This window comes from Physella acuta, unplaced genomic scaffold, assembly GCF_028476545.2.
Source record: "Physella acuta isolate Inbredline_101_S28 unplaced genomic scaffold, ASM2847654v3 ptg000566l, whole genome shotgun sequence".
NCBI lineage: Eukaryota > Metazoa > Mollusca > Gastropoda > Physidae > Physella > Physella acuta.
Window position 1 is genome coordinate 358,415 of NW_026732085.1, and position 12,805 is coordinate 371,219.

Genomic DNA, 12,805 nt, shown 5'->3' on the forward strand with positions numbered 1-12,805 from the left:
GGTTGGAAAAAGTAATCGAAAGTTTGATGGGGGGGGGGGGGGTGCAAATCGAAAGTTTGAGGGATGGGGTGCAAATCAAAAATTTAAGGGGGGTGGAAATCAAAAGTTTGAGGGGGGGGGGGGTGCAAATTGAAAGTTTGAGGGGGGATGCAAATCGAAAGTTTGTCCCCGGGCGCCAGGAAGGGTCGCTACGCCTCTGCTACTTGATTGACGTTATGGGGTGGGGGGGTTATGTCATTTTATGTGCTGTTGATATCTCGTTTATATTTATATTTGTCATTTTATGTGAAAAGTTAAGTTACCCTTTAAAACACGACTATGAAGGGATAGTGTTATCAACACTATGCCCAACTGCCTATTCTTTCCCTAACTCGAGGTATCCATTAGAGCTGAGTGGACTCAGGGACGTTCTACGAACTCAAGCCTGGATCCGAGCTCTAGACTTTCTGGTTAGCAGTCGTGCGTTTTCACACTAACCTTTTATATTCGTAGGTCACAGAAACAGGTGAACTCTACTTCACTTGCCCCATGGACCGTCAGATTCGAAATGGGAACTTTACTTTAGTCCGACCACCCCGTCCTATTTTTTAATGCGAGGCCTTGTTTCATTTGTCGTCTTTTAAAAAGATCTGATCGACACGTCATCAGGTCAGTGTCCTCACGTCAGTGGACGGTCCTGGACATGTTGACATTGCCCGACTTCAATCAGCTGACCCGACCAGCCAATCACTTGGATCACCGGCCCTCAGACCGCTGTTAGCTGGCCATCGCGACACGCTCGGTCGAGCCAGTAGCCGTCAGAGGGTTAATCAAAGCGTTCAAAGGGTTAATCCAAGCGACGGGGCGGACTAACTAAATTAATAAGGTTGAAAATATGAAAAACTAATGAATGTGATTTAGTTTTCGTGGGGTGGTGTCTTCTGTTCAAGAATTGTTGGGCCGTAGAACGTTTGACATCTTCCCGCTGCCGTCAGAAAGTTGGAATTTTCTTTACACTTCCTGGTGAAAATTGAAATGTCTTTTTTTTTAAATATCTTCCCTTGGAGAACTGTGGGCATTTGTATTGTACGGGCATTGCTCTGCTTGCACGTTAGAATTTTCTTTACACTACCTGATAAAAATTGAATTGTCTTTTTTTATATATCTTCCCTTGGATAACTGTAGGCATTTGTATTGTACGGACATTGCCTCGCTTGCACAAGTTAGAATTTTCTTTACACTTCCTGATGAAAATTGAAATGTCTTTTTTTTTCCTTGAAGGTGTGAGTGGGTGGTGGAGGGGGGGGGGGGAGAATTGGGGGCTCTGTTATTGAACGGTTATCGCTTGCGCGTAGGGTCATTCAATAACTATCAATAGTTAAAGGTTCGAATTTAGGTTATGGCTGAGATTAAGCACAGCTAAGTTAGGAAAGGTCTACATTTTTATAACTAGCTTGACACTACCTTTACACGTGACAACTTTTGTTTATTTTTTTTTTTTTTTTTTTTAAATTTTATTTTGATTTCGTGGCAGGATAGAAGTTGGAGATACTTATCATTTCCTGACATTACCTCTTACCCCTGTCCACATGCCCACTGATTTGTTTTTTTAACAAAACAACTTACATGTAGGCTTACCTACATTTGTACCAAATACCAATATGTGAACTATTGTTAACAGTGTTTTATGGGAGCCTATGATACATTATGATTTCTTCCATTTTACTGCCCAGTGAAATATGAGTTGATGGATTTTCTAACATTGTTTTCTTTCATTTCAGATTTTTTTTCGGTGAGGGGGGGGGGTGTGCACGGGTAAAAGTATATTATTTAGTACGGAGGAGGGGGCGGTAATCGTGCTTCCGAAGAGATGCCTGAAAGAAACAGCGCTAAGTACTCAGCCAAGTTTGTAATGAATGAATTGAATAGCCGTCTCTAACGGATAAAGGAGTTTAAAATGTATAATACGTTTAAATGTATAAGCCATGTTAAAGAGTATATGGGTGGTCTGAAAATGTCTCACACTCCTATAAAAAAAAATTATCTCACAATTGTTTAGTGCTTAGAGCCATATTAGTGCAATACATTTGATAAAATGTAGAGCCATATTAGTGCAATACATTTGATAAAATGTAGAGCCATTAGTGCAATAGATTTGATAAAAAGTAGAGCCATATTAGTGCAATACATTTGATAAAATCATTTGATGATTGCAAGTTAGTAAAAAAAACAAATAATAAAATGTAAAAAAATACAATAGCAGAGGCCGATAAAAAATTAAGTAAAAAAACAAAGTATCGGTATGCCTTAAGGGTCGGATATGTGACGTTAAGCACCCAGACGGGCAGTGGGTGTTGAAATGTGACGCAGAGATATTTCTCACTATACCGACAGAAGATTGGATAAACGAATTCAGATCTTAAAATATGTCTTGAGGCATTAGACGAATCTAATGATGCTACTTACACCTAGATCTATCTATTTTTTAGGCGGTTATTAATGAGGGATTCGCTGTTATTTCAAGAAAAACTTCCATCGTTTTATTTTTTATTTTAAAAAAAAGTTAAATTTAGAGATTGATATAAAGCGATTTAGAGACTACATAAGTGACAGATTAACAAAAAAATTTGCAAGTTTGTGGTGGGGGTGGGAGAGGACTTCTTGGGTTCTAGATATTTCGAAAAGAGATGTTTATTTTTTTATATAATCTGACATATTGATTACTTTAAGCACATTTTAATGTTAATGTCGAGTCTAAGCCATAGTGATAAGCACAGCTGTAGCGGTTATATTTAACTGCAGAAACTGGTTATCATAGGGTTCGTTCACCTATTATATAACGTGAATTGGGAAGGCGTGAGATATCACTGTCATATTGTGTTATATAGGTTGGTATAAAAAAATGTAGTTTCCCTTTCAAACCTGACGGTCTATGGGGCAAGTGAAGTAGAATTCACTTGTTTCTGTGACCTCGGCATATGAAGATATAGTGTGGTCACCACTATGCCCAGCCGCCTTTACTTTCCCTAACGAAGTTAGGTACCCATTAGAGTTGGGTGGACTCAGTGACGTTTCTACTGACTATATAGAGTGGTATAATAAAGCAGTATTGTATAACGCTACGTTGAAGATTTTTTGTATTACGTAGCCTATGCGGTCTTGGGATGCGTCCCTTATAAAATAAATGTACACGAACTTAAGACTTAAATGTCAGGTTTTAGTTTTACTGTTGTAGGCCACGGTGGTATCTTTCGCTTAATTTTTTTTTATTATTTTTAATCGACCTGTTGTATCCGTCGCGTTCTGTTGTGTCCTACTCCGGTTATAAAAAGGGTGGCGCCTAAGATTTTAAACTTCATTATTGTTCAAGTTGACCTAAACAATTAAAAACTACATTTATTTATCTTTGATTTGATACCAATTTTATTTAAAGTAATTGGTACCCTATAAAATCTAGACCATTAATGCTTTCACCTATTTCTTTAAATTAGTTTGAAGAACAACAGCTAAAATTATTGTTGTCACTGTGCCCCTTTTGCCTAGGTGGGTCCGGCTCTTTGTATTGTCAGTTCTTACATGAGCTGCTACCCTAAACTTCCAATACAGGGGACACCACTCGAAATATTAGACTTTGCGAGAGTTACTGGTCTTGTCCTCTTTACTAGAGTTACTGGTGAAATGATTTTAACAAAAGTAAAAATTAGTGGTAAAAAGTCATAGTCACATAAGAGGAAAAAAAATTAAGTAACGAAGTAATTTTTTTTTTCATCCTATATACAGAAAATGCAGATGCCTTATATGTAAATGTATGCTTTCTTAAAAACTATGAATACAATGCAAAGGCTTTGTGTAATATAAATACTTCTCTACAGAAAGTTGATTGTCATAGTATCTTGTCATTCAGATAACACAAAAGTCATATATGTATATACATACATCCCATTCGATAGCTCAGTGCAATAATATCTTTTCTTACAGATAAAACAGAAGCCATATATATAAACACATAAATCCCTATAGATAGCTCAGTGCCATAGCATCTTGTCTTTCAGATAACACAACAGTCATATATTTATATACATACATCCCAATAGATAGCTCAGTGCCATAGCATCTTGTCTTGCAGATAACACAGAGGCCTTGTGTAAGTGTATACTGTCTGGGTTCTTTGCCAATGTGGCCCACCTCCACTACTCTGGTGAGTACAGGACTGTCAGGGATGACGTCAGCTTACACATACACCCAACATCTGTACTGGCATCTCAGGAGCCACCTCAATGGTGAGTTGGTTTTGTTTAGATCCCAGGAGCCACCTCAATGGTGAGTTGGGTTTGTTTAGAGCCACCACAATGGTGAGTTGGGTTTGTTTAGAGCCACCACAATGGTGAGTTGGGTTTGTTTAGAGCCACCACAATGGTGAGTTGGGTTTGTTTAGAGCCACCACAATGGTGAGTTGGGTTTGTTTAGAGCCACCACAATGGTGAGTTGGGTTTGTTTAGAGCCACAATGGTGAGTTGGGTTTGTTTAGAGCCACCTCAATGGTGAGTTGGGTTTGTTTAGAGCCACCACAATGGTGAGTTGGGTTTGTTTAGAGCCACAATGGTGAGTTGGGTTTGTTTAGAGCCACCACAATGGTGAGTTGGGTTTGTTTAGAGCCACAATGGTGAGTTGGGTTTGTTTAGAGCCACCACAATGGTGAGTTGGGTTTGTTTAGAGCCACGACAATGGTGAGTTGGGTTTGTTTAAAGCCACCAGGATGGTGAGTTGGGTTTGTTTAGAGCCACAGTGGTGAGTTGGGTTTGTTTATAGCCACCTCAATGGTGAGTTGGGTTTGTTTAGAGCCACCACACTGGTGAGTTGGGTTTGTTTAGAGCCACCAGACTGGTGAGTTGGGTTTGTTTAGAGCCACCACAATGGTGAGTTGGGTTTGTTTAAAGCCACCACAATGGTGAGTTGGGTTTGTTTATAGCCACCACAATGGTGAGTTGGGTTTGTTTAGAGCCACGACAATGGTGAGTTGGGTTTGTTTAGAGCCACCACAATGGTGAGTTGGGTTTGTTTAGAGCCACGACAATGGTGAGTTGGGTTTGTTTAGAGCCACCAGGATGGTGAGTTGGGTTTGTTTAGAGCCACCACAATGGTGAGTTGGGTTTGTTTAGAGCCACCACAATGGTGAGTTGGGTTTGTTTAGAGCCACCACAATGGTGAGTTGGGTTTGTTTAGAGCCACCACAATGGTGAGTTGGGTTTGTTTAGAGCCACCACAATGGTGAGTTGGGTTTGTTTAGATATCAGGAGCCACCACAATGGTGAGTTGGGTTTGTTTAGAGCCACCACAATGGTGAGTTGGGTTTGTTTAGAGCCACCACAATGGTGAGTTGGGTTTGTTTAGAGCCACAATGGTGAGTTGGGTTTGTTTAGAGCCACCACAATGGTGAGTTGGGTTTGTTTAGAGCCACCACAATGGTGAGTTGGGTTTGTTTAGAGCCACCACAATGGTGAGTTGGGTTTGTTTAGAGCCACCACAATGGTGAGTTGGGTTTGTTTAGAGCCACGACAATGGTGAGTTGGGTTTGTTTAGAGCCACCAGACTGGTGAGTTGGGTTTGTTTAGAGCCACGACAATGGTGAGTTGGGTTTGTTTAGAGCCACCACAATGGTGAGTTGGGTTTGTTTAGAGCCACCACAATGGTGAGTTGGGTTTGTTTAGAGCCACCACAATGGTGAGTTGGGTTTGTTTAGAGCCACCACAATGGTGAGTTGGGTTTGTTTAGATATCAGGAGCCACCACAATGGTGAGTTGGGTTTGTTTAGAGCCACCACAATGGTGAGTTGGGTTTGTTTAGAGCCACCACAATGGTGAGTTGGGTTTGTTTAGAGCCACAATGGTGAGTTGGGTTTGTTTAGAGCCACCACAATGGTGAGTTGGGTTTGTTTAGAGCCACAATGGTGAGTTGGGTTTGTTTAGAGCCACCTCAATGGTGAGTTGGGTTTGTTTAGAGCCACCACAATGGTGAGTTGGGTTTGTTTAGAGCCACAATGGTGAGTTGGGTTTGTTTAGAGCCACCACAATGGTGAGTTGGGTTTGTTTAGAGCCACAATGGTGAGTTGGGTTTGTTTAGAGCCACCACACTGGTGAGTTGGGTTTGTTTAGAGCCACGACAATGGTGAGTTGGGTTTGTTTAAAGCCACCAGGATGGTGAGTTGGGTTTGTTTAGAGCCACAGTGGTGAGTTGGGTTTGTTTATAGCCACCTCAATGGTGAGTTGGGTTTGTTTAGAGCCACCACACTGGTGAGTTGGGTTTGTTTAGAGCCACCAGACTGGTGAGTTGGGTTTGTTTAGAGCCACCACAATGGTGAGTTGGGTTTGTTTAAAGCCACCACAATGGTGAGTTGGGTTTGTTTATAGCCACCACAATGGTGAGTTGGGTTTGTTTAGAGCCACCACAATGGTGAGTTGGGTTTGTTTAGAGCCACCACAATGGTGAGTTGGGTTTGTTTAGAGCCACCACAATGGTGAGTTGGGTTTGTTTATAGCCACCACAATGGTGAGTTGGGTTTGTTTATAGCCACCACAATGGTGAGTTGGGTTTGTTTAGAGCCACCACAATGGTGAGTTGGGTTTGTTTAGAGCCACCACAATGGTGAGTTGGGTTTGTTTAGAGCCACCACAATGGTGAGTTGGGTTTGTTTAGAGCCACGACAATGGTGAGTTGGGTTTGTTTAGAGCCACCACAATGGTGAGTTGGGTTTGTTTAGAGCCACCACAATGGTGAGTTGGGTTTGTTTAGAGCCACCACAATGGTGAGTTGGGTTTGTTTAGAGCCACGACAATGGTGAGTTGGGTTTGTTTAGAGCCACCAGGATGGTGAGTTGGGTTTGTTTAGAGCCACCACAATGGTGAGTTGGGTTTGTTTAGAGCCACCACAATGGTGAGTTGGGTTTGTTTAGAGCCACCACAATGGTGAGTTGGGTTTGTTTAGAGCCACCACAATGGTGAGTTGGGTTTGTTTAGAGCCACGACAATGGTGAGTTGGGTTTGTTTAGAGCCACCACAATGGTGAGTTGGGTTTGTTTAGAGCCACCACAATGGTGAGTTGGGTTTGTTTAGAGCCACCACAATGGTGAGTTGGGTTTGTTTAGATATCAGGAGCCACCACAATGGTGAGTTGGGTTTGTTTAGAGCCACCACAATGGTGAGTTGGGTTTGTTTAGAGCCACCAGGATGGTGAGTTGGGTTTGTTTAGAGCCACCACAATGGTGAGTTGGGTTTGTTTAGAGCCACAATGGTGAGTTGGGTTTGTTTAGAGCCACCACAATGGTGAGTTGGGTTTGTTTAAAGCCACCAGGATGGTGAGTTGGGTTTGTTTAGAGCCACCACAATGGTGAGTTGGGTTTGTTTAGATATCAGGAGCCACCACAATGGTGAGTTGGGTTTGTTTAGAGCCACCACAATGGTGAGTTGGGTTTGTTTAGAGCCACCACAATGGTGAGTTGGGTTTGTTTAGATATCAGGAGCCACCACAATGGTGAGTTGGGTTTGTTTAGAGCCACCACAATGGTGAGTTGGGTGTGTTTAGAGCCACCACAATGGTGAGTTGGGTTTGTTTAGAGCCACCACAATGGTGAGTTGGGTTTGTTTAGAGCCACAATGGTGAGTTGGGTTTGTTTAGAGCCACCACAATGGTGAGTTGGGTTTGTTAAGAGCCACCTCAATGGTGAGTTGGGTTTGTTTAGAGCCACCTCAATGGTGAGTTGGGTTTGTTTAGAGCCACCTCAATGGTGAGTTGGGTTTGTTTAGATCTCAGGAGCCACCATGATGGTGAGTTGGGTTTGTTTATATAACAACAAGAACAAGGAGCCACCATTTAATTGACTGTAGCCAGTATGTCATATATCATAAACCATTACATTCACATTTCTCTATGGTTTATAGTTTGAAACAAAAGTGCTGTTTGCCATTTGATTTCATCTTGTAAAAGGACTATCCCATATTTATGCATAAATAAATATATTTTTTAGGGTTTTATTCAACGAAGTGATTCAAAGCAAGAAAAACTTCATGCGTGACATCACAGTCATTCAACCAGAATGGCTGACAGAGTTGGCCCCACACTTTTATCAGTTCGGCACAGTAAGTTCGCACAGATGTATTTTTTACAAACTTTTAGCTGCATGTTGATTTTTGTATTGTCATTATGTTTCTGTTGTTGTGTATATCACTATATGTTTTGATTTTTGCATGTTTGCAAGATGATCCTCAAGGTATTTTACATGGGAACTAATTTTTAAAATATATTTTTTAAACTTTATTTTCATAGAGGAATTTTGATGTATAAAAATTGGGTATATATATAGCTAGGTTTTTAAACATTTGGATCACATTGAGTTGAAAATTTTCTTTAGAAGGCATCTTTTTTTTTAAATTTGCATAAATATTAATTTCATGCTAGATATGCTTACAAATTTTGTTTTCATTCTCTTTTAGGAACGTGAGCTGGCAGCAAAAAGAGCTAGATTAACTCTCTAGAAGTTAACCTTAAAACTATGTTGATTCATGTTTGTTCAATTCTCATTGACATAATGTAAATAAAGATGTTTTTATGACTATTTTTCTCAGACCTAAGTTTCAAATAATTTACAAACTTAAGTTTTAGAGTAGAAAAGAAAATTTACAATATTAAAAAAAAATTATTTATTAAGAATTACAAGGTGCAAAAGACCAGCACTGATCTTCATCAAACAGAGCTAGAGAATAGAAGTTGTCCCTGGAGGAGTAAAACTGGTTTTTATTCACAGGAGAGTCACTGTAGCCATGGACCATCAGACAGACAGGGTAGTTCTCAAACTGGTCTGAATGGGATCTGGAAAACACATATTCATGACTTGTGCATCTCAAACGAAAATATTTTCAAAACACTTATTTAAAAAATGAGAAATTTAAAAACTATTGAACAAATAGAATGTTTTTTTTAATTAAAAAACTGTAAAAATTAGTGATATGGGAATAAGTAAATGGGAAATATTTCAAATTTGTATAGGACATATGTTTACAAATCCTTGTGTGTCAAAGATAAAAAATGTTTTATAAAAATTCACCAAAACAGATGGGGAAATATTGAAGTGTGTGAATGATTAAAGCAATAAGTTTTTTAATTCTGGAAAAAAAAGAGCAAACCTTATGATGTTCCAGACATTGAGAATAGTTTTTGGTGTAATAAAACCTGAAGCTTGGAACACACAACAGCGAGGACAATTTGCGTTGGGTTCTGGTGCTAACAAGCTGGAAACATAGTTGTCAACTTCTGTTGGTCTGAAGGAAAAAAGCATTTAGAACACATCAGATCAAGTTTTAAAAATGTTAAAATCAGAATCAAATACATTCTTATTCATATTGTCACCAATTAACTGAAACATTGCTACCTATTTATTTTTTCTCAGTGACATAATCTAATATATAAAGCTCAGTTCTGTAACGCATATGTTTGTTTGTCGCTGGTTATCGATGGATTTAAGTGTTAGAAAATTATCGTGCGCATTTGTCTAAATTTATGAGTTAAAAAATTACTATTAAAAGTGTTGGGAAATAATTTTCATTTTTCAAATTACAGTAATAATTGTCGGCATGTTCATTAAACACAAGTTTTAAAAAAAATATCATCTTTTACAAAAATTCTAATTATGTCTTTATTTAGTCCTATAGCGCTTACTTCCCTTTGATAAATTAGGCAAAACACAATTACTTCCCTTTATAAAACCATTGCATTAGTTGAAAAGCATTTACTTTTTAATTACTTTGTTTTGGTGTTGGGAAAAAAATAATTACATAATTAGCGGGGATTGATCAAGTGCAAATGTTGTAGGTATTTTACGGATAAGCTTGGAGTATTATAATTGTTCATTAAATTGAAACAGGCGCGTTCGTTTAAGTGAGTGCAAAAACTATGAATAAGTTGGGGTACTATAGTCGTTTATTAAGCTAAAACAGGCGATTCTGCCCCGGGCGTTTATGTTCGCGTTAGTGTTTTCTCTGTGTTTAGGTGGGTTTGCGTTAGTGGTTGCGTTTTGATTTGGTTCGTTTTTGTTCTTTCTTTTTTCGTTTTTGTTTGTGTTTTTTTTTGTTTGGGTTTGTATTTGTGTTTTTGGTTGGTTTTGCGTTTGGATTTGGTTTGTTTTCGTTTGCTTTTTCGTTGTTTTTTTTTTTTTTGGTATTGGTGTTTGTGGTTGGGTTTGTTGTTAGGTTTTTGTTTTCGTTTGCTTTTTTGTTTGTTTTTTCTTTGTGTTTGTATTGGTGTTTGTGGTTGTGGTTGGGTTTGTTGCTAGGTTTTTGTTTCCGTTTGTATTTGTAATTGTGTTAGCGTTATGTTTGCGTTTTGTTGTTTTGGTTTTGGTTGGTCGTGGTTTGGGTGAGCAATGCCGGGTTTATGATGATTACTAAACACACAGGTAATGGTCTTTAACAGAAAGGTTTTTCACAGAAGCCAGAGCAGGGCCTGGCCGGGACGGCTAGTTACTTATAATTAATTATTTCTGTGCCTGACACCACCTCCATTTCCCCGACCCAAAGATATTTAAAAAGAAAAAAATTCTACTAGAGTGAACCACCCCTCTTATCAACCATAACTACAGCACTGGATTTTAATATTAATATAAAACTATACTACATATAACTATTATAACATTGTCCCACATAAAAAATTGTTATTTAACCCAAAAACATTTTTGTTACAACTTTTTTTCTAGTGGGTAAATTTTAAAAAATGGATTTTTCCATCTGAATGAGACTGTCTTGTAGTTTTTTGTGTATATATTTTTTTCAGTAGTATATCTCAGTCATAATGTAGGCATTATACGGTTAACATAATGAGCCACTCCTGACTTACAATGGTACGTTACAAGCTAAAGCTCCCATCCACTCAAACACATCCCTGTAGTGACACCCACTATCAGAGCCTGTGGGATGCTGGGCATCAAGCCTAGGACACAGCACACTTGTTTCAATGCGGGAAGTCCTGTGGGGGTCCAGCCTTTTGACCTCTTTGCATTTACCGACAAAATAGACACCAACTGAGCTGGAGCAGATATTGTCGTCTGTTGGCAGAGTAGTTTAACAAACTATTAAAAAAGAACTTTTTAAAATGTTTCTGTTAAAGTCTGATCAGGCAGAAGAGAAATTAAGAGGGAATTTCTTTGAGAAATTAAATTAGTTTTAAATATTTTTAAAAGTATTTTATATGTAAAAGCTTAGCAACGGTAAAGTAACATCAAATTTGATTACATTTGTTTTTCAAATTAAAATTTTTTTGAAATTTATTTTTTGTTAAAATGTTAAATTACCCACCATGAGGTTCCCATGATATGTGAAAATCAAATATTAAATCTAATCGATCTTTTAAGCACCACATTGTTTTCTCATATCCTTTTTTGCCTGGGCGAAACGATTCTTCTAAAAGGTTGATGGCAACAACTGTAAGGAAAAAGAGATAACGGAGCATTAGCTAACTACAACATTTTAACTTTTTTTACCCCATGGTTTAGCCCAAATAGCTATTCCATCAACTTTGACAACATTAAATTGCAAAACATGGCTAAAGCCAATTGTAATCTTGAAAATAAATAAAACAAAAATGGAATGCCTCTATGATGCTGAGAAAAACGATTACCAAATTTGTTTGTTTTTTTCTGTTGGTGGGACTGTGTCTCAGCTTGAAGCCCCAGCTCCTCATAAGTGTCTTTGGTCAAACTTAGCAGCATCTGCCCTGTTGTAGAATAAAGTTAGTGTTACACCCAATCACATTGCTATATTAACAATAAATGAATCTACACATAAGTAAAGCAGTCAAAGCTGCTAGATTACACAATACCTTGATATGTTGATATTAGAAACACAATCAGTTCTAAAAGGGCTCTTTGAAGACTGGCATCTTTCAAAATAATTTAAAACAGAAACAAATTCTAGCATAATTATAACTACAAATGAAATAAATACTTGCCTGTTGGTGTTATAGATACACAGTTATCAGTGTCAAGTTGAGTGTTGATGGATAGCACATACATTGCACCTGGAAGTTATATTTTTAAAAAGGTCTAAAATTAGCTATCTTATCAGTCATAAAATAACCCTGATTTCAAAATTGCAGATCAACATAAAATGTTACCTTTTTTAACAAAAGTTTGAAGAAATGGCATCTCAATTAGTCTGTACAAAGGAAGCTGATGTAAGCTGTAAGACATCTGATTCAAAAAACAGTGTGAAATATAATTCGGCACCATATCTATCCCTGGCAATATTAATGTTATCTGGAAAGAGAAATATACATATTTATATTTACTATATATATTGATTATATACATTATACGGTGGCATCACAAGGCTGGGGTGCTGTCTATACCTGGTGACATCATTTAGGGGTGACACCATGATAAAAAATTGCAAAATATACTCTACTGACTCTACTGTCAAAACAATGTTTTATCCTAGTATTATTAAAAATAAAGATAACAAAATAATATTGAAAATATACTATATATATATATAACAATAATTAATCTAAATTGGGGTGACACCAAACAAAAAATGCTTAATTGTTGGAGGGGGTTGGATGACACTAACTTTATAGCCAGTTCTTAGTACATTTTTAACAGATTTTAGTGATCATAACATAATCAACACTTACAGCGTGATTAAAATAATGTTTTCGAATTTTCGAAACATCTTTTTGTTTCTCTGAAGCTTTGCTTAGTGTGTGTGATTCGAAAACGAAAGGAGAACTGAGCGGAGCCAATGCCATTTTTGTTTTTCCCGGAAAATAGTTTGCTAGATTTCTA

General features: G+C 37.9%; 2 protein-coding genes across 5 annotated transcripts in view; one reads left to right on the plus strand and one right to left on the minus strand.

The window, feature by feature from the left end:
- The window catches only part of LOC131946624 (putative ATP-dependent RNA helicase DHX35), a 47,610-nt gene extending 39,025 nt beyond the window's left edge, over positions 1-8,585 (plus strand). For 3 of the 4 annotated variants that reach the window (XM_059307552.1, XM_059307550.1, XM_059307551.1), the window contains exons 24-26: positions 4,106-4,259; positions 8,000-8,111; positions 8,466-8,579. In XM_059307552.1, the coding sequence (XP_059163535.1) occupies positions 4,106-4,259; positions 8,000-8,111; positions 8,466-8,507 (308 nt within the window). In that variant the 3' untranslated portion in view covers positions 8,508-8,579. Of the gene's footprint in view, positions 1-4,105; positions 4,260-7,999; positions 8,112-8,465 lie in introns of all 4 variants that reach the window. The other variant, XM_059307549.1, reaches the window with a different exon arrangement.
- A 72-nt stretch (positions 8,586-8,657) lies between these two features.
- LOC131946627 (ribonuclease P protein subunit p40) lies at positions 8,658-12,805 on the minus strand. Its single transcript, XM_059307556.1, has 8 exons — positions 12,655-12,805; positions 12,136-12,277; positions 11,971-12,039; positions 11,641-11,736; positions 11,319-11,444; positions 10,861-11,068; positions 9,156-9,290; positions 8,658-8,841 (listed from the first exon to the last, which is right to left on the minus strand). The coding sequence occupies exons 1-8, from the start codon at positions 12,766-12,768 to the stop codon at positions 8,676-8,678; spliced, it is 1,056 nt and encodes a 351-aa protein (XP_059163539.1). The 5' UTR covers positions 12,769-12,805; the 3' UTR covers positions 8,658-8,675.

Excerpts from the sequence above, each read along its gene's own strand:
- LOC131946627 (XM_059307556.1), bottom strand. The coding sequence starts at position 12,768 with ATGGCATTGGCTCCGCTCAGTTCTCCTTTCGTTTTCGAATCACACACA. Across the intron at positions 12,278-12,654 it reads AACATTATTTTAATCACGCT|ATAACATTAATATTGCCAGG; the intron begins GTAAGTGTTGAT and ends TTCTCTTTCCAG. Across the intron at positions 11,737-11,970 it reads TGTATCTATAACACCAACAG|GGCAGATGCTGCTAAGTTTG; the intron begins GCAAGTATTTAT and ends ATTCTACAACAG.